This window comes from Nilaparvata lugens, chromosome 10 (genome assembly GCF_014356525.2).
Source record: "Nilaparvata lugens isolate BPH chromosome 10, ASM1435652v1, whole genome shotgun sequence".
Classification (NCBI taxonomy): domain Eukaryota; kingdom Metazoa; phylum Arthropoda; class Insecta; order Hemiptera; family Delphacidae; genus Nilaparvata; species Nilaparvata lugens.
This window is the reverse complement of record NC_052513.1, coordinates 25,659,484-25,686,829: the sequence shown is the minus strand read 5'-3', so window position 1 is coordinate 25,686,829 and position 27,346 is coordinate 25,659,484. Positions and strand designations below refer to the sequence as shown.

At 35.8% G+C, this 27,346-nt stretch overlaps 2 protein-coding genes across 6 annotated transcripts in view; one reads left to right on the top strand and one right to left on the bottom strand.

Moving 5' to 3' along the window:
* Positions 1 to 1,891: 1,891 nt before the first annotated feature.
* On the bottom strand, positions 1,892 to 17,341 carry LOC111061541 (zinc finger protein 445-like). Of its 4 annotated transcripts, XM_039437047.1 has the most exons (5): positions 17,182 to 17,329; positions 15,810 to 15,922; positions 11,584 to 11,628; positions 7,233 to 7,549; positions 1,892 to 2,261 (listed from the first exon to the last, which is right to left on the bottom strand). In XM_039437047.1, exons 4-5 carry the CDS (start codon positions 7,529 to 7,531, stop codon positions 1,907 to 1,909), a joined length of 654 nt encoding a protein of 217 aa, XP_039292981.1. In that variant the 5' UTR covers positions 7,532 to 7,549; positions 11,584 to 11,628; positions 15,810 to 15,922; positions 17,182 to 17,329; the 3' UTR covers positions 1,892 to 1,906. The 4 variants fall into 4 exon arrangements, with proteins under 4 accessions (XP_039292981.1, XP_039292979.1, XP_039292978.1 ...); XM_039437045.1 differs by lacking the exon at positions 11,584 to 11,628 and having other exon boundaries at positions 17,199 to 17,341; XM_039437044.1 differs by lacking the exon at positions 11,584 to 11,628 and having other exon boundaries at positions 17,182 to 17,339.
* Positions 17,342 to 18,336: 995 nt separating this feature from the next.
* The window catches only part of LOC111061611 (separin), a 30,357-nt gene continuing 21,347 nt past the window's right edge, over positions 18,337 to 27,346 (top strand). Inside the window, exons 1-2 of one of the 2 annotated variants that reach the window (XM_039437041.1) lie at positions 18,337 to 18,601; positions 25,540 to 25,794. In XM_039437041.1, the coding sequence (XP_039292975.1) occupies positions 18,490 to 18,601; positions 25,540 to 25,794 (367 nt within the window). In that variant the 5' untranslated portion in view covers positions 18,337 to 18,489. The remainder of the gene's footprint in view (positions 18,602 to 25,539; positions 25,795 to 27,346) is intronic. The other variant, XM_039437040.1, reaches the window with a different exon arrangement.

The window sequence follows — 27,346 nt, the reverse complement described above, 5'->3', positions numbered from 1 at the left end:
GTTTAGGTTAGAAGTTCTATCCTTCTATGAAAATCGAATTATTTGAATAGTTTATAATATATATCTTATCTGTATTTTATTCATTTAAATAAAATGATAGTATATTATTACAGAATACTTTATTGAATTCTAGAAGCATAAAATGATTCCGTTTATCCACCATGTTCCGTGATAAACGCTTTACTAGGAGGTTTGAGGTTAGATTCTATTATACTCTGAAAATTGAATTTGAATAGTTTATAATATCTCATTTGTATTTCATTCATCCAAATAAAATGATAGTATCTTATTGCAAAAACTTTATTCAATTCTAGAAGCATAAACTGATTCCGTTTCATAAACTATTTTGTAAACACGTTCACATCAAATCAGAATCAGCTGACTTCAAGGTTATTTTGCAACCGGCACTAAGTACCTGATTGAATGATTACAAAAGTTCAACAGCTGAGTCATAATTTTGGCACAGTCCCATACACATGAACTCGCTCACTCACTTCCATCACCAACAGACGACGAAATAATTATTATCAGCTGTTTTCCCAAGGATGAATAATAACTATCCTTTTACCTTTTAATGTCCTTCAGCGAGTTTTTCCAGGGATGAAACCTAGTGCAATCGAATCTTTATATTATAAACCTACTATGTTCTGAATTTCGTGAGAATCGTTAGAGCCGTTTTCGAGATCCGGTGAAATACAAACATATAAACATCCAAACATCTAAACATAAGTTGCTAGTTTAATAGTATAGGATATTTGTATTTTGTATCATTAGTCCAGTCAAGGAAATGTTATAGAGGGAAATGTTGGGAAGACAATTTTTGACCCTGCAGTTCTGTTTAGGGTAGTAAGGAGGTAAACATATAAAAACTCCCCACCCCTACCCACTGAGTTAAGGGGGTGGAAGTGATTCAAAGGTACCATTTCATGGTTTCTCGCATAAAACTCAAAAACTAAGTAGCCTATCCTTAGGACTTGACTGTCATATAGCAAATTAAAGCTTACATAATTTCCTACAATTCATTCTTCAATTTTTTTTCTCTAGTTTTCGAGATATCCGCTCTTGAAGGTGTGACATTTTTGAAAAAAACACGTTTGCCACCATTTTTTTTCTATTTTTGCTCTTATAGCTTTTTAAAAATCGACGGAAAAATTCATGCTGATTATAGAGCTTATAGAGCATTGAATTCTCTTCAGTTTGATGTATAATTTCACCACTTTTTACTAATTTCCCTACACCTTTTGCAGCAGCTTTAGTGTTGAGTGTGAAATCACCATTTTTACAACAATATACCAATTGACAAAGGAATTTGGAGGGAAAGTTTTAAACAACATTTTTGACTTTGCAGCTTTGTTAAGACTAGTTAGGAGGAGAGCATATCAAGAGTCCCCATTCCTAACTCATGTGCTAAGGGGATGAGGGTGGTTTAAAAGTTGCATTTTTCAGCGTTTTGCTTCCACGCTCATATCTTATGCATTCAACCGACTTAAATAACTATTCCAAAATGAATCTTGATAAATTATTTACACTTTTTGTTCAGTGGAATTTTGTGATATTCCCAACATTTCCCGAGATATTTGCTCTTGAAGGTGTGTAGTTGTTGAAATTACAGGTTTTTATCCAATGTTTTGCTCTTTAAGGGCTTAAAACTCTCCAACAATGCATCATAAAAACTGATGCTTATCGTAGGTTTGTAGAGCATTAAATTATCTTTGAAATGATGTATTATTTCACCATTCGAAGTTTTCCTTTCATTTTTATAGCAGCTTCAATGTAGGGAGTGAAATTTTCATTTTGATGAGCCCAGTCTGAATGAGGTTATGGTCCCAATTCTTATAATTTCACAAAAATTTGGTGAAGGAAGAATCATCGCTTCATAGGATACCATGTAGGGATACTACATTCCTTAGTCAATCGTATCGGATTTAGTGGAGGAAGAAAGAGTGACCTGATTGATGCGGGGAATGTCATCTTCATCTTCATCATCAACTGTGCTGCGAATGGGCGCCAGCGCATGAATCTTCATGTGGTTGACGAGGTCGCACTTGCGGCGATAGCGCGCGCCGCACAGGTTGCAGCCGTGCGGCCGTTCAGACTGGTGCGAGATCATGTGGTTCATAAGGGTAGACTTCTTGGCGAAGCGCCGGCTGCAGAAGTCGCACGGGTAGGGGTGCATCTGCGAGTACGTGTCCTGGTTCTCGGGCAGGGGAATCTCCACGTCATCCTCCGGCTTTGTGTCTTTTGTTTCGCCCACAACCACACTGCAACACAACACACATTCAAACATCAAAGATTTTTATTATAAATTGCAGTTAACCAACTGCTGAAATATTATTACTGTATTATAATTATTTCAAATGTCCATATTTTATATTTCAAATGAAAGCTATATGGATAGTTTTGGACATTTGCATTCTTCAAATTTCCTTCTGCTTTCGTTCTTGGGTCAATATTTGCAGTAGCAGAAATCCTTAGTTCACCTTATATAGCTTTCATTGGTTATTTGTAATAACTATCATACAGTAACACACAACCACTTGATCTATTCTCTATGCTATCTCTCAAAACTTTCCAATTATAAAAATTGGCCGTATTTTTAAACGATCATCTAAAATAAGTACCTGGAAGACCTTGAAAATTGTCGAACTTGACCGTTTTTATAAACGAATATGAAAATGAAAAATGAATTTTATCCTGCCTTTCAATAATACAATTAAATACAATCATGGTTTTAGAATTATACTGTTATAGTCCATGCAAGCAAATCTTAGTTTACAGCATGAGGCTTCAAGGCTAATGTTATTTCAATAAAACAATAGGAGCACAATGTTGCCGATTTCATGCTGATTCTATCAGTAGGAAAACACTGGTGCCGTTTTATGCTGATTCTATCAAAAAGGCCTACGCTCTTTCTCGATTTTCTCTCCCACAATTAAATCACAGGCTCTCTAGATTCTGTGAAATGTGACAGCACTGTACTCCATAGTCCAAAGCTGCAATCTGAGTTTTGCACAGAAAAAGTTTGTAGCAATTTTATATAGACGCTGGCAGTTTGAATTTCTTTCAAGTAAAACTTTTATAATACAGAGGTACGAGTTCCACAATTAAATACATTTACAATGAAAAGAAATTAATCAATGCCATATTCAACATATTAATAATAATATAACAATAATAAATTATTATTCCAATTTTTTTCAAAACAAATACGTTTTCCAACTCAATAGGTAGCATACTAAAATTTTTATTCCAAAATCAATGATAAATAATAGCATAACGTAAAATGAAATATTTTTTTTATTAATGTTTCAAAAGGTTAGGTTTTGCTTTGAATTTATAGACCTACACCATACAAAGAAATAGAAACGTATTTTTACAAAATAATTGTTACAAAATAGTTTGGTGAGCATTTGAATTATCCCGCTGCAATCAGCTGTTTTGCTATAGGCCTAATGCCAACAATACAACAGCAAAATATTGAGAATTTCCCTCATGTTTACTGCGTTAAAGTCCTGGACTTAAATAAGTCGAGAACTTGATAGACCCCGGAGTTTAGAACATAAACCCGTGACTCAGAAAGTTGATTTAGACCCGAGAGCTTATTTTATTCCTGGACTCTGTAAGTCCAGAACTTATAGATCCCGAGCTCGGAAACCGGCCCATACAGAAATTTGGACTATATTTTTTCAAAATCGTGTTAGAAATAGTAAAGCTTTTTCAGACCAAGCTATTTTACTCTGCGGAGCAGCATCTGAACGTCCGCAGAGTTGATGTTCACACCAACAACATCTGTGGGCCTTACGCTCTGTTCTCAGTTGCACTCTGATTCCAAAATTTTTAATTATTACATGTATTTTTCATTTTTTTGAGCAAACGCGAGCCAAATTATTTATTTAAAGGCGATGAATCCGAATCTGAAATTAAAATTCTCCTATCTCCATTTTCACGTGATTTAGTTTTTTTATGAGAGATCTTTATCGAAAACGTCCGCTCGGATGCCTGGAGAAAATCGCCCCCAGAGCGATTCGAAAACATCTGCATGCGAGCAGAGTTTTCTTGGAACGTCGGCTGGCAGATACACAGATGTCGCTGTGAACACCCACATTGTTTAAGCCGGCTACAGATCTTTTTAAATCCATCCATCCACAGATTCTGCAGAGCGATAGATTTTGGTCTAAACATTAATCAAGGGCTATGCCTGTTTTTTTCCACTTAATTAAAAATTAAAAAGCAAAAACATAACTCCTAACCTTTCCTCAATCTAGCCTTAACTAATTTCTCCCTAACCCATTCTCACTAATCGCTAACTGGAGTGCAACGGTGTAGCTGACTGTGTATCAGCCTGCAACGCAAACTTGTTGCCGTGAGACTTGAAGAACTGGACGGCTTACCCTCCCTTTGTTCCAGTACCTATCCCAAGAAATGGACAAATTAGGTACCTAATGAACTAAGATCTTGACGAACTGAGACCCTCCCATATCTTTTACACGGCCATCTTTACCTAACACAGCAGCGTAATGCGCATGCGTAGGTAACGTTTTGTGGATCTGTTACGTTTTATGCGATTACTGAGCTTTAACGGTGACTGATCGTGGAGGAGATACTCATGTGATTTGTTTATTGATTTTTTCCAAAATAATAATTCTCGAAACACTTTTAATAATACCAGCATATTGTCATTTATAAGCAAAAACCTAACCTCCTAACCTACTCTTTTACATTTGAAACATCAATCAACTTTTTTATTTTAGGTTATGTTACCGTTGCTATATTATGTGATAACGTTGGCCCGTTACCGGTCGGTAACGTTGGGCTGGCCACTAATGGTAGATCATGCATGTCATGTACATACACAACATGTTCATCAAGCATGTTGAAAGGCATATCACATGAAATAAACAACCAATAACAATAAATAAACCACTGAAAAGTTACAAATTATAATAATTGAAACATAATTTAACCTCAAATGGAGCAGCAAAGAAAAAAATCTGGTGTGGCGCACTCACACAACTTTCCTTGCCGTTATGAAAATTGATCACCTGACGCTAGTGTACACGCGCATCTCAAGTCTACTTATAAACAAAGATCTGAGCCAGCTGGTGACAGGACAATAACGCTGGAGACATGCGAGGTCTGCTATCTCTTCATAGTGCATCATTTAATAACAGTTGCCAACAGTTTCCAATTGTATAATTACATTTTCTCGAACTTCGAGCTTATTTTAAATTTTAGGTGAAAATGTTACTGGAAATAAATTGTAGAGATTTTCATGCTGAATCTTTTCCACTCGATTTTTTTTGTTCAAATTGTATATGAAGCCTGATAATTGGGAATCTAAATTCAAACTTTGCATAGATGAGGCGGAGCTCCTGAAATTTTTACAGATATGAGACTTGTGACAGTTGATAGAGCTTATCAATGACTATTTTAGGGTATAAATTTAATCAAAATCTTTGGAGCCGTTTTCGAGAAAATCGCGAAAAACCCGGTTTTTGACAACATTCTCGCCATTTTAGCCGCCATCTTGAATTGCATTTGATCGAAATTGTTCGTTTCGGATCCTTATAGTGTAAGGACCTTAAGTTCCAAATTTCAAGTCATTCCGTTGAATGGGAGATGAGATATATCGTGTACACAGACGCACATACACTCATAAGCTGCGTACACATATTCGTGCTTCCAACCCGCACCGAGCACGCTCCTCCCTCGTACCGCCCTCGTACCACCATCGAACCACAGTCGCACCGCCCACGCACCCATCATGAACGTTACGGAAGATGTTAGATCTTCTCGCGTTTCCCGGTCGAACTACTGTTGCTCGCCGGTCGATCATCAATCGCTCTGCTGGAGTGACGTTCGGTTGCGGAGCAGAGCGACAGTCTGTACGCACCTATACACACACACACACACATACAGACCAATACCCAAAAACCACTTTTTGGACTCAGGGGACCTTGAAACATATAGAAATTTAGAAATTGGGGTACCTTAATTTTTTTCGGAAAGCAATACTTTCCTTACCTATAGTAATAGGGCAAGGAAAGTAAAAATGAACAACAGAGAATCGGATATACAAAACCCTAACCTCAAAAATTGTGCTTTAAGCGTTTCGCTGTGATCACTCATAGCTGTGATGACACAAAAATGCATGACGATCATGTGTATCATGCATGCTCTACCGTAAGTGGCCAGCCTTAGGTTGCGATGATCTACTAATGCTTTTAGTAATTGAAACATCAATCAACATTTTTCTTTTAGGTTATGTTACCGTTGCCTAGTATTCTGTGAAAACGGAGGCCCGGTACTCTGTACGTTAGGCTGCGATGATCTACTGTTTCCAGTAATATAGAAGTGATTCTACGCGGACTGTATTCTGTATGTTAGGTTGCGATGATTTACTTAAGTTTTTGGTAACTTACCAAACACTAAAAGTATTAGGTAAAAATAGTAAAATGAGGCTTTACAAAACTCTTATTAGACCTATTGTATGCTATGGTTCTGAGTCATGGACAATGACCACGAAAGACGAAGAGGCATTAAGGGTATTTGAGAGAGGAATTGTGAGGAAAATTTTTGGTGCGGTAAGGGTAGCAGCGGATACATGGAGGAGAAGGAGCAATGCAGAGGTGGAGGAAGCACTGCAGGGTGAGAATATTGTTAGATTTGTCAAGGCCCAGAGAATGAGATGGCCTGGCCATGTGTGGAGAATGGATAATGAGAGGCTTCCAAGAGCGACACTGAATGGAAAAATAGATGTACCTAGAAGGAGAGGTCGTCCAAGAAAGAGATGGATAGATGGTGTGGAGGAGGACCTTAGAGTGATGGGAGTGAGAAACTGAAGAGAGTTGTGTCAGGATCGACCGAGATGCAGGAGAATCGTGGCGGAGGCCAAGGCCCACAGAGGGCTGTAGCGCCATAGGGTAGGGTAGGTACTAAACACTAACTGATAATCCGCAAAAAACAAAACAAAACCTACTCTAGAACATGGTAGGCCATAGTGGAGTAGGTCAATTTCCACACAGAAAACACTAAACATGTAGAGGACACATTAAAAGAAATTTTTATTGTAACTATTGTATGTAATTGTAATTATCTAATATTTTATGTAGAGAACACATTATAAGAAATTGTTATTGTAACTATTGTAATTGTAATTTATCTAATATTTTCTGTAATTGATGTAGTAGTTTTAGTTTTTTGGGAAATAAACATTTATTTATTCAACTTACGCGGACTGTACACCGTCCCACATGCCACCGGCAACCACCTCCTCCTCGGTGACCTGGATCTCGACAAAGTCCTGCACGACGCCGGGCGTCGAGTCGGTGATGACTTCCTCGACGACGCTCACCTCCTCGACGACGGGGACCTCCTGCTTTGAGTTGCCGTCCTCCTCCATGGCGATCCAGTCACTGTCGCCGCAGATCACCTCACGCTGGGCCCCACCCTCAGCCTCACCCCCCTCTCCCTCACCACCACCCACCGGCACCCACTCCAGATTGACTGAGCCTGCACCTACTTCAGCCATCTCCGCGCTCTCCGGATACTACATAAGATAACATCATTCATTTATTCAACACAGCATCTTCACAAAAACAGTTGAATGACTACAATTCATCATTCATTGCTATTTCATGTTTGCCAACAATTTATTAATTCAAGAAAATGTATAATTCATTTTTATTACCGTATAAAGAGCGTTCTGAAAAAAGGTGCCCATAATTAGTCAGGGTGTGATTCCTCACATCAGAAGAAGAAAAAAGCTCTAATTAACATAGGCGTCCGAAAATGCTTGGTTACCAAGTTATACAGAGTTAAAGATTTCGTCTGAATTTCAGTTTCCCTGCTGAAAAGAAGCCCTATGGGTAGTTGTTGGCTGTTAATCAAGATGTACTATTTAGCGTACTTTATGTAAAATAAACTGAAAAATTGAATAAAACCGTTTCCAGACCTGAAGCTACAATAATTTTAAAGATATGTGGCAAAAAAAGCAAATCTTGATCCAGAAAAACAAGTTCCTTCAAGGTTTGAAGCAGATTTGATATGTTAAGGTGCGTACAGATATACGCGCCTCCAACACGCTCCGCGCATGCTCCGCACTCACTCCACGCACGCTCTGCACTCGCTCCGATCATGAACGTTACGGGAGATGTTAGCTCTTCTCGTGTTCCACTCTAGCTCCCCGGTCGATCATCAATCGATCTGCTCGAATGGCATTTGATTGCGGAGCAGAGCGAAAGTCTGTACGCACCTTTAAATGTACAATAAACATAACATATTTTTTTACAGAACTTGTAAAAAAATTTATTTCGAAGAGAAAGATGTAGAATAAGTCTATGATAGACAAACGGAACCCTTGAAAAAAATAAACCTTAATTACATATATAACGCATGAAAAATAGACAAAATCTGTTAAGCTCTCTTTTCATGCGATTTGTATGTAATTATGGAGTATTTTTTCAAGGGTTCCGTTCGTCTATTATAGACTTATTGTACATCTTTCTCTTCGAAATAAAATTTTCTACAAGTTCTGTAAAAAAATATGTTGTGTGTATTGTAGGCTACATGTAACATAGTAAATCTGCTTCAAACCTTAAAGGAACTTGTTTTTCGGGACCAAGTTTCGCTTATTTAGTCACATATCAGACGAAATCTTTCACCCTGTATAGCTTGGTAACTAAGCATTTTTGGACCTATGCTAATTAAAGCTTTTTTTCTTCTTTTGATGTGAGGAATCACACCCTGACTTATGGACACCTTTTTTCAGACCCTGTATATCATTATTAAACTACACTATTTATCTATTTAACAACAATGACAAAACAACTTTATCATAAAATGATTGGAAACGAAAAAACAGGCCTAATAGCCCTTACTATTCCATTCCCGAATTTTGATTGCATATTAGTCCAAAAAAGGTTATGATTCTTCAGCAGTTTTAAACGCATACATTTTGATCCCAAATTAATCACATAAGATTTTGAATTTAGAATGTTAATATAGGAAATCAACTAAAACAATCCAATTTATTTTAAGTATCAAGTTATGTATAAATAAATAAATAAACCTTATTTATCATACCATAATACGGTATAAGAATAACATACAAGGTTTTTCTGAACTCCCTACCAATATTCTAGGGAATTGTTCCTAGGTACAGAACAAACTTATCTAAATATTATTTTCAATTTGTAATTTAATTTACTAAGAATAGTTATTCTTGTAATTTCATGTAAAAACAAAGGTTTTTTGGTTATTCAAGAAATAAAATCTCAAACGGTCGCCATTTTCTTATATGACTTTGAAAAATGATCATAATATTTTTGAAGCTCTGTCTAGTTGATGTAATAAATGATAGTGCAAAATTTCACTCTTGTATATTCAGCCATTGTTTGGTAAAAAGAGGTAAGTTAAAAAATCTAAATTGCGGCTGCGTGAGTAACTAAGGGCTTTCGGACAGTTTGAAAATGATATTGGTTTCATACCAAGGAACAATGCCCTAGAATATTGGTAGGGAGTTCGGAAACACTGTGTATATAAAAATTTGTACTTGTGTTTGTGGCAATAAAATATCATTCACAAGTAATTTAATGGTAATTATTTAGTCTTCAATTTAGAAAAATACCAATTATGCAGTAGAATGCATTCTCCTCCAAAATTTTTGAGTCCATAAAACCAAGACACTTCCTGAACATATAAATTCATGAATCAGTACTCTGACCAGAATAATAGGTTTGTTTATTAGAAAACTGTACTCCAAACAACTAATGAATGTAATTTTTCATGATTTAACGAGTTTGTTGAACATTTCAACACATTATAAATGAAATACATTATACATTACATTATTAAAGATAATAAACAACTAGAGTAAAATACTATGATTTATAGAAAGCCAACTAATTGAATAAAACATGAAAATCAAATTATGGCAAAACCTATTGTGAGATTCATTCAAGCTGTCAGCATTTCTTATAAAGGACACCAGAACTTTCCATTCAACCGATGCTGACATTTTCGAATGAATCTAACCATAGAATAAACTACTTGAAAAGAATACTAAATACTAGAAAAGTCAAGACAAGTCTAGAGAAAAATTAAATGCACTACATCATGAATGCCTTCATGACGTCACTGTATAATGACTGTGTAACTACAGAAAAAAATAAAACTTGGTATACGAAACAAAATCTGTCGCCATTTTCAGAGGAATAAAATCAACAATAACATTCTATTAATAGCTGCTCGAACAAGAGAATAATTAATGATTCGTGCGTAATTGATTGCAAGTCGTCTTAAAAATATTTCAGGCTGAAGAGAGATATATAATTTAAAACTTTGCCACAAACAATGATTGAAGAATGTAGGCATTTCTATGACTGAAGATTACCATTAACCCATATTACATTATTGATACAATAAATTGCTGAGATCTACTAATTACAATAGAAAATCAAGTAGTTTCCAAATATACCACTATTTTAGAATCAGGAATCAGACACAACATGTATAAAATTATAATAACAAAAAAAAATGATTATGGAAATCTAGATATTTAAAAGTGTTTTCAATTGGTTATTAACTTTCCATGTTAGAAAACTCAGTTCGCAGTATTTGAGTAAAATTCAAGATCCATGTCACTCCACAAACGCAACATTCCAGTTGAGATTATCAAACCAATTTCAGAACTATAAAAATATTAAATCAAAAGATTTTCAGCTACACGAATAATATTAAAACAATCAAGAACAAAATGATTATATATAGACCACAAGCTTTGAAAATATTATTGGGTTAATAGGAATGCATGCAAAAACTGAGGAAATAGTTTATCATCCACCATAATGCTTTGTGATCCCAATTCACCATGCTGCCTACTAAATCAGTGAATAGTATTTCTATAGGATAACAAATACAAAATACGTAAGTTCTAAAAATATATACACTTCAACTAAATCATCAATTTCGTGAATTTTTCCAGTTAATATCAAGTTGAAGTATTAATTAAATTTTCCAATAAATCACTAATGAGAAATGGTCAGTTTCTGGCCAGATTCAAATTCAAGTTTCAAAGTTTTATCACTATTTCACTGTCTATTGCTATTTTTAATCCCCAAACATTACAAAAACATTCATTCATCAATGTAAGTCTATCATAATACAAATGGAATACCAAAGCAGCAAGACTAAAGAAAAATTGAAATATAATCGGGGAAATGTGGAATGAAGATTATTGGGGCAATCAGCTTAATGAGATCAAACTTCTAACAATCTGTGCAAGTTAGAAATAGTGTAAATTAATTTTGAAATAAAAATACAGAATACAAATTTTACTAATCAGCGATACACAATAAAACACAAGTTGAAATTGCTTACTCAAACTAAACTGCCAATCAACTCGCAATTCAAAATATATATAAACTATTTTTAAATAAAAATTTAACAAAATGCATATTGCAAACAAGTTAGTAAACAGTGGATGAAAAAAGTAAATATGTAGTAGAATATCGTAGTGCAGTAAAGCATAATACCAATAATTAAAAGGCAATCAATAAATTTAAAATGATCTTTCATACTGACACTTATTCAAAAACTGCTTCCTAAGATTCTAAGATCCTAAGATTCCTGGAAGAAAAGGTAGGCATTAGGCAAGTTGTGTAAGACTAGTATTAAAAGACAAGTTCAATTTTTTTGTTCAAATATGTGTTTCAATACAATTGATCAAAAATTTAAAATACAAAATAATCTACATTTCCAAAAATATTCAAAGCTGAAGCGTTTCAAGAAAATAGACATTGGAAGCTTGGATAAGCAATTCGCGAAGGTGATTGAAGAGTATAGTTGATGTTCATAGAGTAGTCTAAGAATATTGGGAAAAAGGAATATATAAATTTGAAAATCTCAACCCTTATCAAATATGTCATGCTGTAGTGAGTTCCACGTTATAATGGCAGTGGATAGATAGAAGAATAGCGATGCCGATTCTCTGCATTAATTAATAATAAGTCTACACTGTCAAAAACATAATTGGCATCGTTGTGGACCTAGAAAAGGATAGTACCACCGGCTTTGTCGAATGATAGACAAGGATAGCAAAACAAAAGTTGATCAAATACTGTCATCATAACGTGGACCTCACTATAGAAATTGAATGAAAAACCACAACAGCATGAAGGGCGATATTTAAAGATCCTATTTACAATAAATTAAGAGCTAAGCACCATTTGGAAACGTTTCTTGATGTTAGGAAAAGTTTCTTCATTTGTTTGTAGTTTCTTCATTTATTTCTTCATTTGGAAAAGTTTCTTGAATGGTTAGGATTGGTTACTGTAATTGGACGCTGGGCAATCGTGTGCATGGCTAAGAAAGTTCTTAGAAATCGATTATAAATAATAATAATATATTTAATTATTAAGCACAACTCAGTGAACCAACTAAGGTTATTAGAAGCATATAAGGGCAGTCTGACAAGTACTTAGCTCCACCGCCCAATGGCACAAAAATCGTAAGATAAATTTACTATTTTTTAGTACATTCTCGTAGACAGCTACTGACGGCTAAGTTCTAGCCATATTGCATTAGTAGTTTTGATTTGACTGGTAGTGGAAATGAATGTGTCCGTGAATTTTACAAAAATGAAAAAAGAGCAATATTGGTCAGTTACTTGATTTTTTTTTGGAGCAGCAAAATCAAAGAGCGCTTGGATGCTGAGAACGGTGGCTTCTCCTTCAATGGCGACCGTCTAAAATTTGTTCGACAAGTTCCAACGTGGTCGCACGTCAGTTTTTGATGAGCCACGCCCATATGCCCCAAAAAGGGCTACCACGGATGAAACAGGGCCCAGGATACAGGGCTACGGTCACAGGGCTCTACTATGCTAAACAATTGGGCCGACTCGATTTCGAATTGCAAAAGAACTGCAGAACAGCCCCATTTGGCGGAGAAAAGAAGCGCTCTTTTAGCATGAAAATGCACCGGCTCAGACCTCCGCGTCGTCACGGCCAAATTGGTCGTACAGGGCTACGAACAGCTACCCCAACACTGTATTCTCCAGATTTGGCTCCGTATCACTTCTTTTCGTTTCCAAATTTAAAAAAGTCACTCGCCGGACAGAAATTTGAGTTGAATGAGGAGGTTATCGCCGCCACAGAGGACTTCTTTGCAGATCTCGAGAATAAGTATTTTTCAGACGGGTTAAAGAAGATGGAGTATTGCTGGATCAAATGTATAGTTGAAAGGAGACTATGTTCATTGTATAGAGCAAACAATACAATAGTCGGAAAAGAAAAAAAACTGGCTATTGTCCAAAACTTCCATTTCCTAATTTTGTTTGAAATTGTCCAAATACTTTGTAGGTTATGGCAATTTCAATTTCTTTTTTTTCTCTTTTCTTCACCAAATCATCAATTTGATACTATGTTGAGAAATCGCCAATTCTAATTGTCAATTTCCAAAATTTTTGTTTTTCTTTTGTAGGCTAAGTACTGTACTTGTCAAACTGCCCTCGTAGAAATATTTGATTTCACTTAATTGTCATAAAACAGTGTGAGTAGATGTGTAAAAATGGGTCGCCGCCAACCTGTCTCCTCGCTATTTTGATCACAGGCGTCAGTAATCCCCTGGCAAAATATACCATTGCCGTCAACTAGTCTCCCCGACAGCAAATCCCCTACTAAAACGAAGGAGCCTAGCTGTCGGCGACAACTAAGCTCTTCAGACGCTCACGATAACTAGTCTCCCCGACAGTAAATCCCCTGCTGGATAGGCCTATGAGGGGTCATGATCGTACCCGACAACTAAGCTCCCCGACAGCTAATACCCTATTGAACATTGAAACCATTTTGAAGCGGGCGGGGAAGTAGTACAATCACAGATACTGTTTCACACATTCTATGAATTCGATTATTAGAAGAAAAGCTTGTTGAAGTTGTCATTTCTATCACTGCAAACATAAAATTAAAAAATAAACTATTTCACTTTCTGAATTTAACTGACTTTGGAAATGTTCCTTATTGAATTGGCAAGCAGTTTCAGAATGAGTTTGTACGTCTCGCAAGTGATTCCTGCATGTATGCATAGAATACAACAAATATCATCAAGCAAAACCCTGATATACTGATTAGTCTTCAACTTATGGCATTCAAAACTCCAGATTGAAACTTTATAGGTACTCTTATATTTTTGTTTTTCCATGTAATGTGAATTGTAGGAATAATTCTACATTGATTTGTCATTGTTATCTTTTGAATAACTATTCATTAATTTGTAACTGTACTCTTTTGATTAATTATGATTGATCAAAGTTGATCTTGATTTTCAAATATAGTATTTTCTTCTAATATTAAATGAAAAGAGTTGTGTGGCAGCGAGTCCTAAGGCCCGCCGCAAAGTAGACCCACGCTAATCCACGAAAAGCAACCCACGCCGTCGGATGTTTTGTAAACCATTGCTATAGCATTATTCATAATCAATCAGCTGACAAGTGGAATCATATGATTATGGGCATACAAGGAGAATCCACCAAGTCCATAAAAGTAAATTTTTCAGGATATCAATTTCTCATTTTTAACATCAATCATAATTTCCTTATAGTGATTTTTCACAAAATAGTTTCGTGCGAGGAGCTTGGTTGTCGGATTCGTGACAACAATCAAGCTCCTTGCACGCTAGCGTCAACTAGTCTCCCCGACAGTAAATCCCCTACTGGTTCAGAGGGGACTAGTTGTCGGGACCGTAGACGACAACTAAGCTCCTCGGACGCTGACGACAACTAGTCTCCCCGTCAGTAAAGCACCTCTCTCAAGAGCTCAGTTGACGCCGTCAGTAAATCCCCTCGAATGTGGTTATAAAAGGAGCTTTACTGTCGGGGAGACTAGTTGGCGCGTTCCCGTAAAAATATTTAACCATTTATATTTATTGCTGTTCTAGATCGATAGGCCTATCTTAGTTTATTTGATACTGAAAACAGAGATACTATGTTACAAGATTCGACATTAACAACAACTTTTATAAACTTATATCTCAAGCTTCTAACGTTAATTGTTGTACTAAAACGAACACAGCAGAAAATATATTCAAGCCAGCTTATACAAAAGAAGAGACTGAGTTGAATTTCAAATATTAGGAGAACATTGGTTAGTTGGCCTTGAATGATGATTTAATACACAAATTAATATTTATGATAATTATTACTAGTTTACACACAATCTGTTGATCCCAGCTCACACTGAACTAAGGTTAAACAAAAATACCACACAAATAAGTAGTGAAAACACAACATGCGTAATCAATCAACCAAAAAATATAGATATTCGTATGATTTTGTAAATTCATGTAGGCCAACAAGTCTTGCGATACTTGTAATTTCATTTTTTATGCAGGAATGCATGCCATGAAATATATTGCAGGAGCAAAGAAGTGATTTTAACTCAATTTCAATTATAATAAATTTGATAGAATAAAGAAGAATTGCTTTTAATGAGAGTGCGGCTAATAATTGAAGCTAAGCTAATGTGGCTGATATTTTAAAATTTCTGATTATACAGCAGGGGAATATCAAGATTGGAGATTGGTCAAATTTCTGTTTAACATGAAAATCAAGGTTCAACCAACATAAGAATACATTTTGAAGTTATCGGCTTGAATTAACAATGACATTTTCGACATAAAACGCCCTATACTATGGGATATCTTCCTATACTAATGTTCTTCTATGGTGATACTGAGAACTTCAGAGTAATCATATTGATCAAACTTTAGTTGTACCTAAGTAATCCTAGAAAAAAAGTCAAAGATGAAATATTTACCAAAAACCGGTTGGATAGGATTATGGATGGTAGATCCATAGTTTTAGAAAAACACCATGAGTACAAGTTCCATATCTGATTACATCATTGAAATGATCAATCCCGCAAGAAATCTGAAAAAATAACCGAAATTTATTCAGGTGCAACAAAGAAAACTCTAAAACTAGAGCAATGTCATAAATTCTTATAATAGTTACCGTAAATGACAAATTTATTATCCAAAGTTTCAAAAAACTTAATGTATCTCCTGCTGAATTACTAACCTATGGATAAAGACTCTATTAGAAGTAGATATTTCCAGTTCTAATAACATGTTTGTATAATGTTTTGTATAATATCTAGCTACAAATAGGCAATATAATTTACACAATTCCTACCACCTTTAACAATTTTAGATTTACTCACAATAGGAAATTAAGTGAATTGAGTATAATACAATGGTAAAATGAAAGCTATTCTAAAATTATTTTATTCTTAACTAGGCTAAGTTATACTAATGTATAAAAATGTTTTATTAATCTTGATTTTTTGTGATTTAGTTGTAGATGCTAGAGTTACCATAAATACATGAGTAGACTTGAGTTATTTTTAATTTTTTAACAATTATGAAAAATGATCAAATAGTTATAAATAAAACTCTTAAATAAGGGAAATTTACAATATAGGCTAAAATAAATTAACACTAAAAATTGTGCTTTCTAAAATGCAAACCGCCTAGTTCAGTACGAGTTTAGGAGAAAATAAATTTCAATACACTTTGACTACTGCAAATAAGTATATTCTTGGAAAATAATCTACAAGATTCAAGAGAAATGCTGAAAAATATTATTGAACTAATATTTGTGAGGTAGTTACAATGGCCAATTCTATGGAAATCGGATCTGGTATTATTATTACGAGCCTAACCTTCAAATTAAGGTTAAGTTAATGAAAAAGCCATCAGAATAAAAACTAAAAGGCATTAGGTTGACATACATGTAAAAACAGTTAGAAGTTATACAAAACAAGTCTCTAAACAAAGGTTGAGAATGTATCATGGAAGAGGAAATTATCGGACACGGCTTACGAAAATCGGTCCTACCTGCTGTCAGTGAAGAAGCCAAAGTAAACATTCATCTTGCTTTGCAATAAGTACAACAATAAAAAAGAACTAACATATGTACATTTTTGTAGCAATTCATATCCTTTAATAAAACTTATCAAACGTAAGAAAAACGTTACAATTTTAGTTGAATTTACGATTTAGGCCTAGGCATAACCTCATTATACGTTCTCCTTTATCATTACCCAAAGTGACGCATTGCATCATGTAGTAATGGAGATGGCTAAAGTGGAAAAGCACAAACAAAAATTAGAAAGAATTTTTAATTACCTGAGAAATATACTCGCAGAATTATCTCTATCCCAGTAGATTCCGCATTTTACTGGAGGACAATAGACATAACCAAATTTGTCCAAGAATCGTACTCGATGTTTTTCATCAACTCAACACTAGAAGCTTTGAGTGCGTTCAATAGCAAATCTCTGAATTTCTATGTGCTTTCAGAAATCAACAATCATCCACCTCAAATTGACAAACTGTTTAATCTCAATTAAGGGATCATATAACCCATTTTAACCATTAAAGATGTTATTAGAAATATTTTTTGCATAGATTAAAACGTAGTTTTTAGAATTATAGGTTTATTTTGAAAGTGCTCAATTATATAAAACCTTCGTTTTCAAATGAATATAGCTCAAATTCATCACAAATTCAAAAAAACCTTTTTTGAATTTTAATTCTTTCAAAATTTTCTATTATTTAATAATTTTAATCACATAATATGAATTATTTTCAAGCAATCAATAAGAATAATCAACAACACTTACGTCATCGTGTTTGATAACCAAAACCAAACCAACAACCAAGAGCGATTATCTTTCCCTCCATCAACATATAAGCCTAAAATAATAATGAATGATTGACCAATAAATAGCCAATGTTTCTAATGTTATTGTTAGCCTACAGTTTGAAAAATGTTGTCAATATCAAACCTGAGAGATCAAATAATTATTTTTGGAAGAATTCATCAATCATTATACGATTCAACACAAAGGTCACGTGATTTTGGACAAAGATATTCGAGGTCGTTGATGCGGAAGCAGAAATAAAGTTGTTTTTATTTTGATTCACTGTAGAATGAATAATTTAGAGGCATTAATATCAAATCACTGTCATTGTAAAATTAGTTAACAGTTTAGTTGAAGTATAATCTTCAACATCTACAGTATTTGGAATTCTAGGTTAAAAGTTAACCTTCAAATTAAATGACAAAGAAATCATTTTTGAAATGAAAATTGCAATCATCTAAGACCCAAAGAGCATAATATTTATGTTAAGATAAAAATAATTTAATAAAATACATCACAGTGATTATTCAAAAGAATATAATATAAGGGATGAATGAGATTCCATCGTTGAACTGAGATTTTGGTTGGCAAAACTGTACATGGCGCGAAAGTTCTGTTTTTATTTTATTTGCTTTGCAGTTTGAAAAGGTCCGCATCAACTTCAACTTTATAGGTTAACTTATTATTCTGCAATCTACATTCTACAATCAACGAATCAACATCTTATTACTTAATAGTTCTGTGTTACGAGAATAACAACTGCACAACTGTTTATTATTCTAATTTTGAAATGTTTGATGCTGCGCAGAAATCTGAATGTGAAGGATTAATTGATGATTTTAAAGAAAATGTAATGAGAATGATGTCTTCAGTAACTTTAATTAATGGACCTGTATATGCAAGTAAGTTCAACTAAAAATATGGCTAAAGTGCACGTCCATACATACCTGTCATCAAATTTTTGGTTGGGATCGATTTAGTATGTTATTTTGAGCAAAAAATCACAAAAATTAAACGGCGGTCACTATTGTTTCTAAAATAAACTAAGTTCAAAGTAGCACAACTTTACATGAATTTAACCTATAAGTAGCAAACATAAGTAGCTAAGGTTAGGAAAAGCTTAAGATTAGGAAAAGCTTTAGGTTAGGAAAGCTCAGGTTAGGAAAAGCTTTGTGTTAGGAAAACTCAGATTAGGCATATCATAATTTGATGATTTCAATAATCAAAATGGTTGCTACTCATAGGTTAAATGCATGTAAAATTGTGCTACTTTGAACTTAGTTTATTTTAAAAACAATAATGACCGCCATTTAATATTTGTGCTCAAAATAACATACTAAATCGATCCCAACCAAAAATTTTATGACAGGTATGTTGGCACTGGACGTGCACTTACACCAAAAATATATTTCTGTTGTAATAAAGATTCGCTATTTTACCTTGACCGTTACTAGTTCAGTAGTCACCGTCAACGTTCAGTAGGCTACCGTACTCGATATTATTTGGGTACGAAACCTTTTTTACCCAGCCTATAGTAAAAAAATTAATAAGTAGCCTTATTACCCAGTCAATAACTTTTTTGTCAACTCAGTAGACCAGATTATGGAGTCATCCCCAGGATCTGTGGAAAATGCAGTCTACAGAGTTTCATTTCACACCTGCAGGATTTTTGAATGGAAGCAAGTAACAAATGGATTTGATAAAAATTGTAAGAGGATACAAAAACTCAAATAGTCCTGATGTTTATGGCATATCAACTGCTCTAATAATGTCTGCAATAGCTTTTCCTCTAAGTAGTCTGATTGACCAAAAAAAAAAAAAAACAGAAATATGGAGGACCAAACAAACATAGGCATAACAGCACAGACAAATACTAAATTCCTGGGCATACTGATCGATAGTCACCTTAACTGGCAACACCACATTGAACTGCTGTGCAAAAAACTGTCATCTGCCATCTTTGTAATCCGAAGGATTCGAAATATCACAGAGGAGAAAACTGCATTCAAGGCTTATCATTCTTTATTTACATCTCATTTAAAGTACGACATTGTTGCATGGGGGTCCGCAGCCCAGACGAGTATTGATAGAGTTCTGCGATTACAGAAAAGGGCCCTGAGAACTATTCTAAGAAGAGATATGGTGGATCACTGCAAGGCGCTCCTCATCCAGCATAACATATTCACAGTTGTCGCACTCTACATATACGAAGTAACAACCCTGGCTGTGAGGAGAATTGAGGGGAAATAGACATGCCCACAACACAAGAAATGGAGCCGACATTGAACTCCAGCAGCACCGGCTCATAAAATTCAGCAGGTCGCCGGCCTACTCTGGGGCCCGACTCTTCAACCTTCTGCCCAAGGAGCTTAAGGCAATTCAGGACTACGGTGCCTTTACTAGAGGTCTGAAGAACTACTTGATCATGAGGCCCTACTATGCATTGGCAGAGTTCATGGACGACCATACATAATACCAGCATCACAGACCGTGAATCCCCATTGATTGGGAAGAAATTTGACAATTCCCAGATCAACGACCATGGAGAAGACTACAAGTAACAAGTAAGTAACAGCTGCCTGAAACGGTGTTTCCAGATTTATTTTCCAGTTTTCAAAAAGGGTAACCCGGAAGAACTGTCAAACTACAGACCCATATCCATGATACCGGCATTCTCTAAGATCTATGAGTCCGTAATGTTTACCCAGCTCTTCACCTATTTTGGGGAAAATCTGCTTTTCACAAGAGATCAATTTGGATTTTGCAAAGGAATATCTATTACAGGCGCCGTTCAGTCCCTGATTGACTCTATACTCAGGGCAATGGAGAACAAGCATATAGTTGCCATGACCCTCTGCGATCTAACACGACATTTGACTGTGTCTCCCATGATATATTGCTTGGAAAACTTGTGAGATATGGTATTGGTGGAGCCGTGCTGAGAACAATGCAGGACTACCTTTCAAAACAGTACTAGGAAGCCTTTTTGGCATGCAAAGCCTCATCACCCAGTAAAATAGCTTCTGCGAATGCAATGAAAGATACAGTTTCTATTGATAGCCTACGATTTTGTTTTTTAAATGTTCAATGTCTAAGGAGAAAATTTAATTTGTTGGCTCTTTTCCTTGGAAATACGAAACCAAATGTTTTATATGTATGTGAACACTGGCTCGAACTAACTTCTACAATAAAATTATGTTGGAAGATATTACAATGGGTCTTGCAAATGTATATTGTCGTACTGCCCATAAAAATGGTGGTGTGGCCATTTTCTGTAATAAAAATCTGAGTTTTGAAAAAATTAATCTTGATGTCTTTTGTGTTGAGCTTGTTTTTGAGGTTGTAGGCATTGTTATCAGCAACTGCTCACTGGTAGTTATTTGTGTTTACTGTTCAAACCAGGCATATTTTGAGCAATTTATTGTCCAACTCGAGTTGTGTCTTGAGTTTATCATTGAACGGACTGATAGAAACTATATAGGCGGTGATTTCAATGTTCATTTCAACAGTGGTGATTTAAAGACAGGCTGCATAACGTACTAAAGATGCACAATTTGTTCTGGACTGTCCTTGAACCGACAAGAGAACAGAACTGCCTAAATGCTGTAGCAACTAATGACTGCTCAAAAAATTATAAGGCTTAGATTGTGAACCCACTGGTGGCAGATCACTGTGCTGTGCTGATTGATCCAGAGAAATGTGGATGTTCCTGATTGGGTGAAAAGGTATGAATTTAGTAGAAGAAAAAATTACAGAGGACAGTGTAGCGGCTTTTCGACAACACCTTATGGGGATGAATTGTAGTTTTCTACCCACAATCTCCACAAGTTAGGAAAAATTTAATCTATTCCATGTAAAACTGACAGAATCATATAACCTGTCATGACCAGCAGTAGCCTGCAAACCGAATTTTGGAATTGTTGAAAAGCAAAAACGCCACTGAAATGAATGGTATACTCCAGAGTTGGGTAATGTCAGAGTCCTTGTTACCATGCTGTATGCTGCCTTTAAGACTAACCCATCATTGTAGGGAGAGGAGTAAAAAACTACCTAAGAGCCAAGCAGATCTACAGAATGGAGATAGATAGAGCAAAAAAGACTACAATGCCAGTTTTATTGACAGATCCCATAATCCCACGAAAGCAGTTTGGAATCTCATCAAGGAATCCTACAAGGCACACTCATTGACAAAGTGTAGGTCCACTCCTGTTGAAGCCAACAAGGCTTTTCTGGAAGCCCGAGGGTGAGATAGTGGATAGCATTCCAGACTCTGGCCACGATCCAGCCTCAGTGCCTCAAACTCTCCATGAGTTTCATTGTATCAGGCCATTGAATGCCGTGGAGCTGAAAAACATTTCACTGTCGTCGCTCCTACATGTCAGGAAAAACATCTACACATTCACCAGAAGAGAGGAAGTTCACTCACATGGAACTCGAGGGAGGTCAACTTGGATGTACCGTGCTGTCGCCTGTCAAGAGTGAAGGAGAGTTTTCCAGTGTTGGCTGTGCGAATGTTCAACTGCCTGCCAGACTCAGGGCGCGCCCTGTAAATGTATTCAGGAACTCATTGTCGCGGTGGCTCATTGGAAGGAGCTTCTACCAGTTGGAGGATTTCTTTAGTGAGAACTTTGCTGGACTGTGATACTGCCTAAAGTTTGTGAATGTTGTTTTTAATTACTTGACACGATCAATCCAGAAAAACCTGGCCTTGATCACGACATTGGATATTGGACGTACCCAGCTGGTTACCTTGTATGGAGCCAAATCTGAGGCACTACAAGTAAAGCATGGAGCTCCCCAAGGATCTATTCTGGGCCCTCTTTTTTTCCTAATTTTCATAAATGATCTCAGCATGAATGGAAAAGCATTATTGTATGACACCACTCTTGTTGCCCAGGATATAGATCCCCAATTAGCCATCCTCGGGTCTGCCCAGCTGCTTGAAGAGGCCAGCTCATGATTTGAAGCAAATAAACTGTACATGAAAAAGACTAAGACAAAGAAAATGTTATGCACTCTGAGATGCAGACCGCCTTCCTTTGGTGAGCCTGAAGTTAAGCTGCTTGTTTTTATGATAGATGCCTCACTGGCATGGGACCAGCACATCAACATGTTCTTTAATCGGCTCTCCAAGGTGACTTACCTGATGCGAAAGTTGAGGAAAATTGTGCCGAGCTACCTGGTGACTGCGTGCCAGGAGACCATGCTTTGTTCCACAGTCATATTAACCATGGGATTGTGCTTTGGGGACAATGCTTGTTGGTTGTTGTGAGAGGGTTCTGCTTCTTCAAAAAAGGCGATCCGCATCATTGCATTCTTGCCGGCCACTGTTCAAAGAACTGCGGATCCTCAGTCTTCAGTCAGTAGTAGCTTACCTCGTTAGTGCTTCTAAAAGAAGCTACATAAATTTCAAGTGAGAGGCCAGGTTCATGATTATTATACTAGAATACTTGATGATGTAGACCTGTCACAATTGCTATTGGCAATTGCCAGTTTCCCAATTCGCACCCTGAAAATATTCAACAAGCTCCCATTGTGTGCCCGTGAATTGGAAGATAATTAAAAAAAAATCGATATAAACTCCTCAAACTTCCACTCTATTCCTTGAGTGAAGAGGAGATCGGTCGTTTTTGTCTCTTTGACATGCCATCTCGATAGTTAGTGTAAATTTTATGAACATTTGTGTTTTTTAATTTCTTATGATGAAATCTATCCAGTGTGAAGACTGGCCATGGATGGAAAGAAATTTGAATTGAATCGGATAGCCTAAACACTTTCAATCATATAAGTATATTCTAAATTCATCATAGATAAATGTTTTGACTTAAATGTGTCAACTCTATCTCTTTAATCCGTGAACGTTACGTCAAATTGTTCATGTAGCCTATTTTAAAAATTAATACAGTAGTAATTCTGTAAACAGAGTAGGCCTATACCTCGCGCAGTTATCAGATCCTCTATGTGGAAACGTGGTGAAGCAGCGAAGGTAGCTTCAAAATTGAGAGTGATGAATTTAATGCGAGATTGATGATGCACATGTAGTGTTTCACTGTTTGTTAACATCTAATTACAAGTCTTTCTATAGACCTTACATGCGTTAAATACAACTGCTTTCAAGCTTGAAGCCATTTTCCAAGGTATGCTCTCTGATAACGTAGTGCTTTTGTGATATAATGAATTCTATTCTACCATGTGTCCACTCTATCCCACACTTGTTGGATCGGATGCTGAGCTTAAGAGGGTTTTCGAGGTGCCACTTCAAGGTTCCTGGCTAATCGATTCCAGCTGAATGAGTACATGATCCAAAGGATCATCTATAGCTTGTCACGAGAATCGCGTGACCCTCAGAATCCAGAAGGACTGCTGCCTTTGTCTTGGACTGCAAACTCTCCCGCATTTGCTTCCTACTGCTCATGATGAGGGGCCTGGTGACTTGGAGGTATCTTGTAATGATGTATCACGCTCTCTTTCATTGCCACATCACATATGGATTGCTTCTGTGGGGTCATTCGGCAGGGTCTGCAGATGTCCTGAGGCTGCAAAAGAGGGCTGTAAGAATCACAACAGGCAGCGACTGTCTTGCCCACTGTAAGCCCAACCTTGCTCGCCTTGGTGCTTTGATGGTCATCAGTCATTACATCCTTCTGTGCTTGGAGTATAACAAGTGGATACAGCATACTCTGGCAGCTCATAGTGACATCCACTACCACAACACCAGGTGCCATGATCTGTTGGATGTATCCAGGAGACGCCTCCACCGATCACAGGCCAGTTATAGGATTTCTGCCCTGAAACTCTTCAACAAGCTGCCTCCTGGTGTGTGAAGAAATAAATTGGATGAGGCCGCCTTCAAAATAACCGTCCGGAAGTTGCTGTGTGACAAGGCATATTACAGTGTTTATGAATTAATGGATGATAATTTGCATTTTTGCTTAAAGCAGTCACTGGATCGCTACCATCTGAACGGTTATGTGTTGAATAACGTGTTTTTAGTTTTATGACGTCATCGATCCCACAAGTGTTGGTATTGGATAAAACAGAAAGTATTAAAGTTGGATCGATGGCGTCATAATATTGAAATCATCAAGATCAATATGGTAGTATGTGGGATCCAACTCGTGTCAAAATCACAAAACTTGCTAAAATGTGTGTAGCAAATAGGTCACCAACATGTATGTCGAGTCATCATGGAACTCCTGAACACTGGTTGTATAATGAGATTCACGTTATAAAGTCAGAATAAGACCCTGCAGTCGTATCATTTCTACTGATTATAACATGAATCTCTTTAAAGTAGGCCCTGACTTTGAAGTATTTGGCCACCATTCACAGATGCATCCAAGTCCTACTACTTCACCTGTGCTGGCAGCTTCTGCTGAACTCCTGTTGCATACCTGAGATCTGTGGAGACGCACCCTGGGAATGCCCCGATACCTTGAGTGGTAGTGATGCACATCTGACCGTGTCAGACCGTTGGTTCTTTAAGAAAACCTCATGGAACACGTAGAAGACCCATTGATTTCGAAATTCTCAGAATGGCAACATCAGCTGCTCAAAGATCAGTCACATAAACTGAGATAAACTAAGATTTTCAATAAACTGCCAATATACAAAAATTGTTCCAACTCTCACTAGTACGTTGTCAATATATATTATACATATATATCATTTATCAATCAATATAATTTATTATATATTTTAAAAATTTATTTAATTCCTAAATATCTCTTCTCAAATGTATCTCATCAATAGGTACATTATAGAACTGATTTCAAATTATTGGCTTCCATCTATTCATTTCAAGGAATGGCAATTGATAATTATTTATGTTTATTTCCAGGATATAATAGGATACTGGCTCATCTCTGTCTCCTAATCGGCAGAGAACAAGAAGCAATATTCCATTTGACAGAATCGCATGCAGTGACATTTCGTATTTCTGCCTTGAAACTGAGCGAAGATTGCGAAGATGAACAGTCCAATTCAAGCGTCTTACCGCGAAGTTCCCTGAAAAGCGATTATTTTTCCTTTAGCTGTTCGAAATTTCAAAATGGATCAGAAAAATTGAAAGATCGGCTGAAATGTCTTCCTTCTGGTAAGAACAAAATAACTCATAAAAGTTCATTTTTTATTGATAGTTTAGTAAAGACAATTGAGTTGGCTATAGAAAGAAGGACATTTGGTCTTTTTTGATTAGAGCAAACAAATTGCAACTAAAACAGCTCAAGTGCGAAACTCTATTGTCTACTCGCCCTTACGCCTTTGCATCTTGATCTCCATTCTCTTAATATTATTGACATATTGCAGGATTATGAAAATATAAAATGAATTGAATCGCTCCCAAGTTGATTTACTTACTTCCTCTTGAATAGTTCACCTCTACTTTCACTTATTTAAGTATCAACTTTGATGTAGAACATCATTAAGAATAGATTATTGTAGTAATGTTTTTTCTGAGTACGGTACCGTAGTTGTTAAGATGATGTTGTGGTAGTTATCCATACTGAATAAAAATTCTAGATATTGTTCAACCACAAATTTTATTAAAATTTACAGATTTTGTAAATATTTGGTTGAACAATGTCTAAAACTTTTATTCAGTAAATGTTTGCGTAGAAAGCTATTCCAAGATGTCTTGTATACTTGAATCTTTCCATCGAAAGAAGAAACAAAACTTGAGGACTAGAGAATAATTGATAGGAGAAGTTTGTTTTTAATTTTTGGATCAACATTTTTCAAATTTGTCAATATTTTACAATTTCAATAGTTTTGTGGTTTTAAATCATTGTAAATCCAAAACTTTAGTTTGAAAGTGTTTGCTCAGTAAATTGGACAAATTTTATGGAATGGAAAACTATGAACTTCTTTCTGGACTAGCTTAATGAATCATAATTCGGGGAGGGAGGAACAGTTTTGGAACAGTATTTTAATGAATAACTGTGTATCTTTATTTAATGAATAAAACATAAAGTTTGCGTTTATGTAAGTTTAAAATATGGGTATGTTATAGCTTACTTTACTTTCAAAGTTGAAGTGCTATTTAATAGCTGATATGAGTCATTAGGTACTTTTATACATTAATCAAGCACAAACATTATGTTTTGTCTCTACTTCGATGAACAGACTAAAGGTTTCATGCCCGGTTTTGAAGAACTTATTAAACCAAATGTGTCATTAAACGTAAATATTTATTGGTTCATCAGATTTAATCAGTATCCAAGAAACCGGGCCTTAGAAACTGGGAATACTGGTACTATAGTGAGATGAAAGTAATTGAACTAGTCAGTGCAAATGATAGGACGACAAAGTTGCTAATATCTTTTCCACCGCCTTCTATAGTAGTTAGCTGTAATTCAAGTAATCCCAATAATAGGTATCTGATAATATTGGTAATTGAATTGATTATTGATTATATATAATATTATTTGTAGATTCTTGTTAATAATGATCAATTCCATCTCATATATTATATTCCTCAAGAAAATACATCTTTTCATGATATAATAATACATTTTCGTAATCAAGATTAAATACAAAGTGCGCCAGAGAAACTTACTTATTTGAAAAAATTCCCTTGCGTTGAATTGGTCGTGTAGATGGGCAGGAGGGGGTGCATCTGGAAGAGGAAGTTGTCAAATTTATCTTCC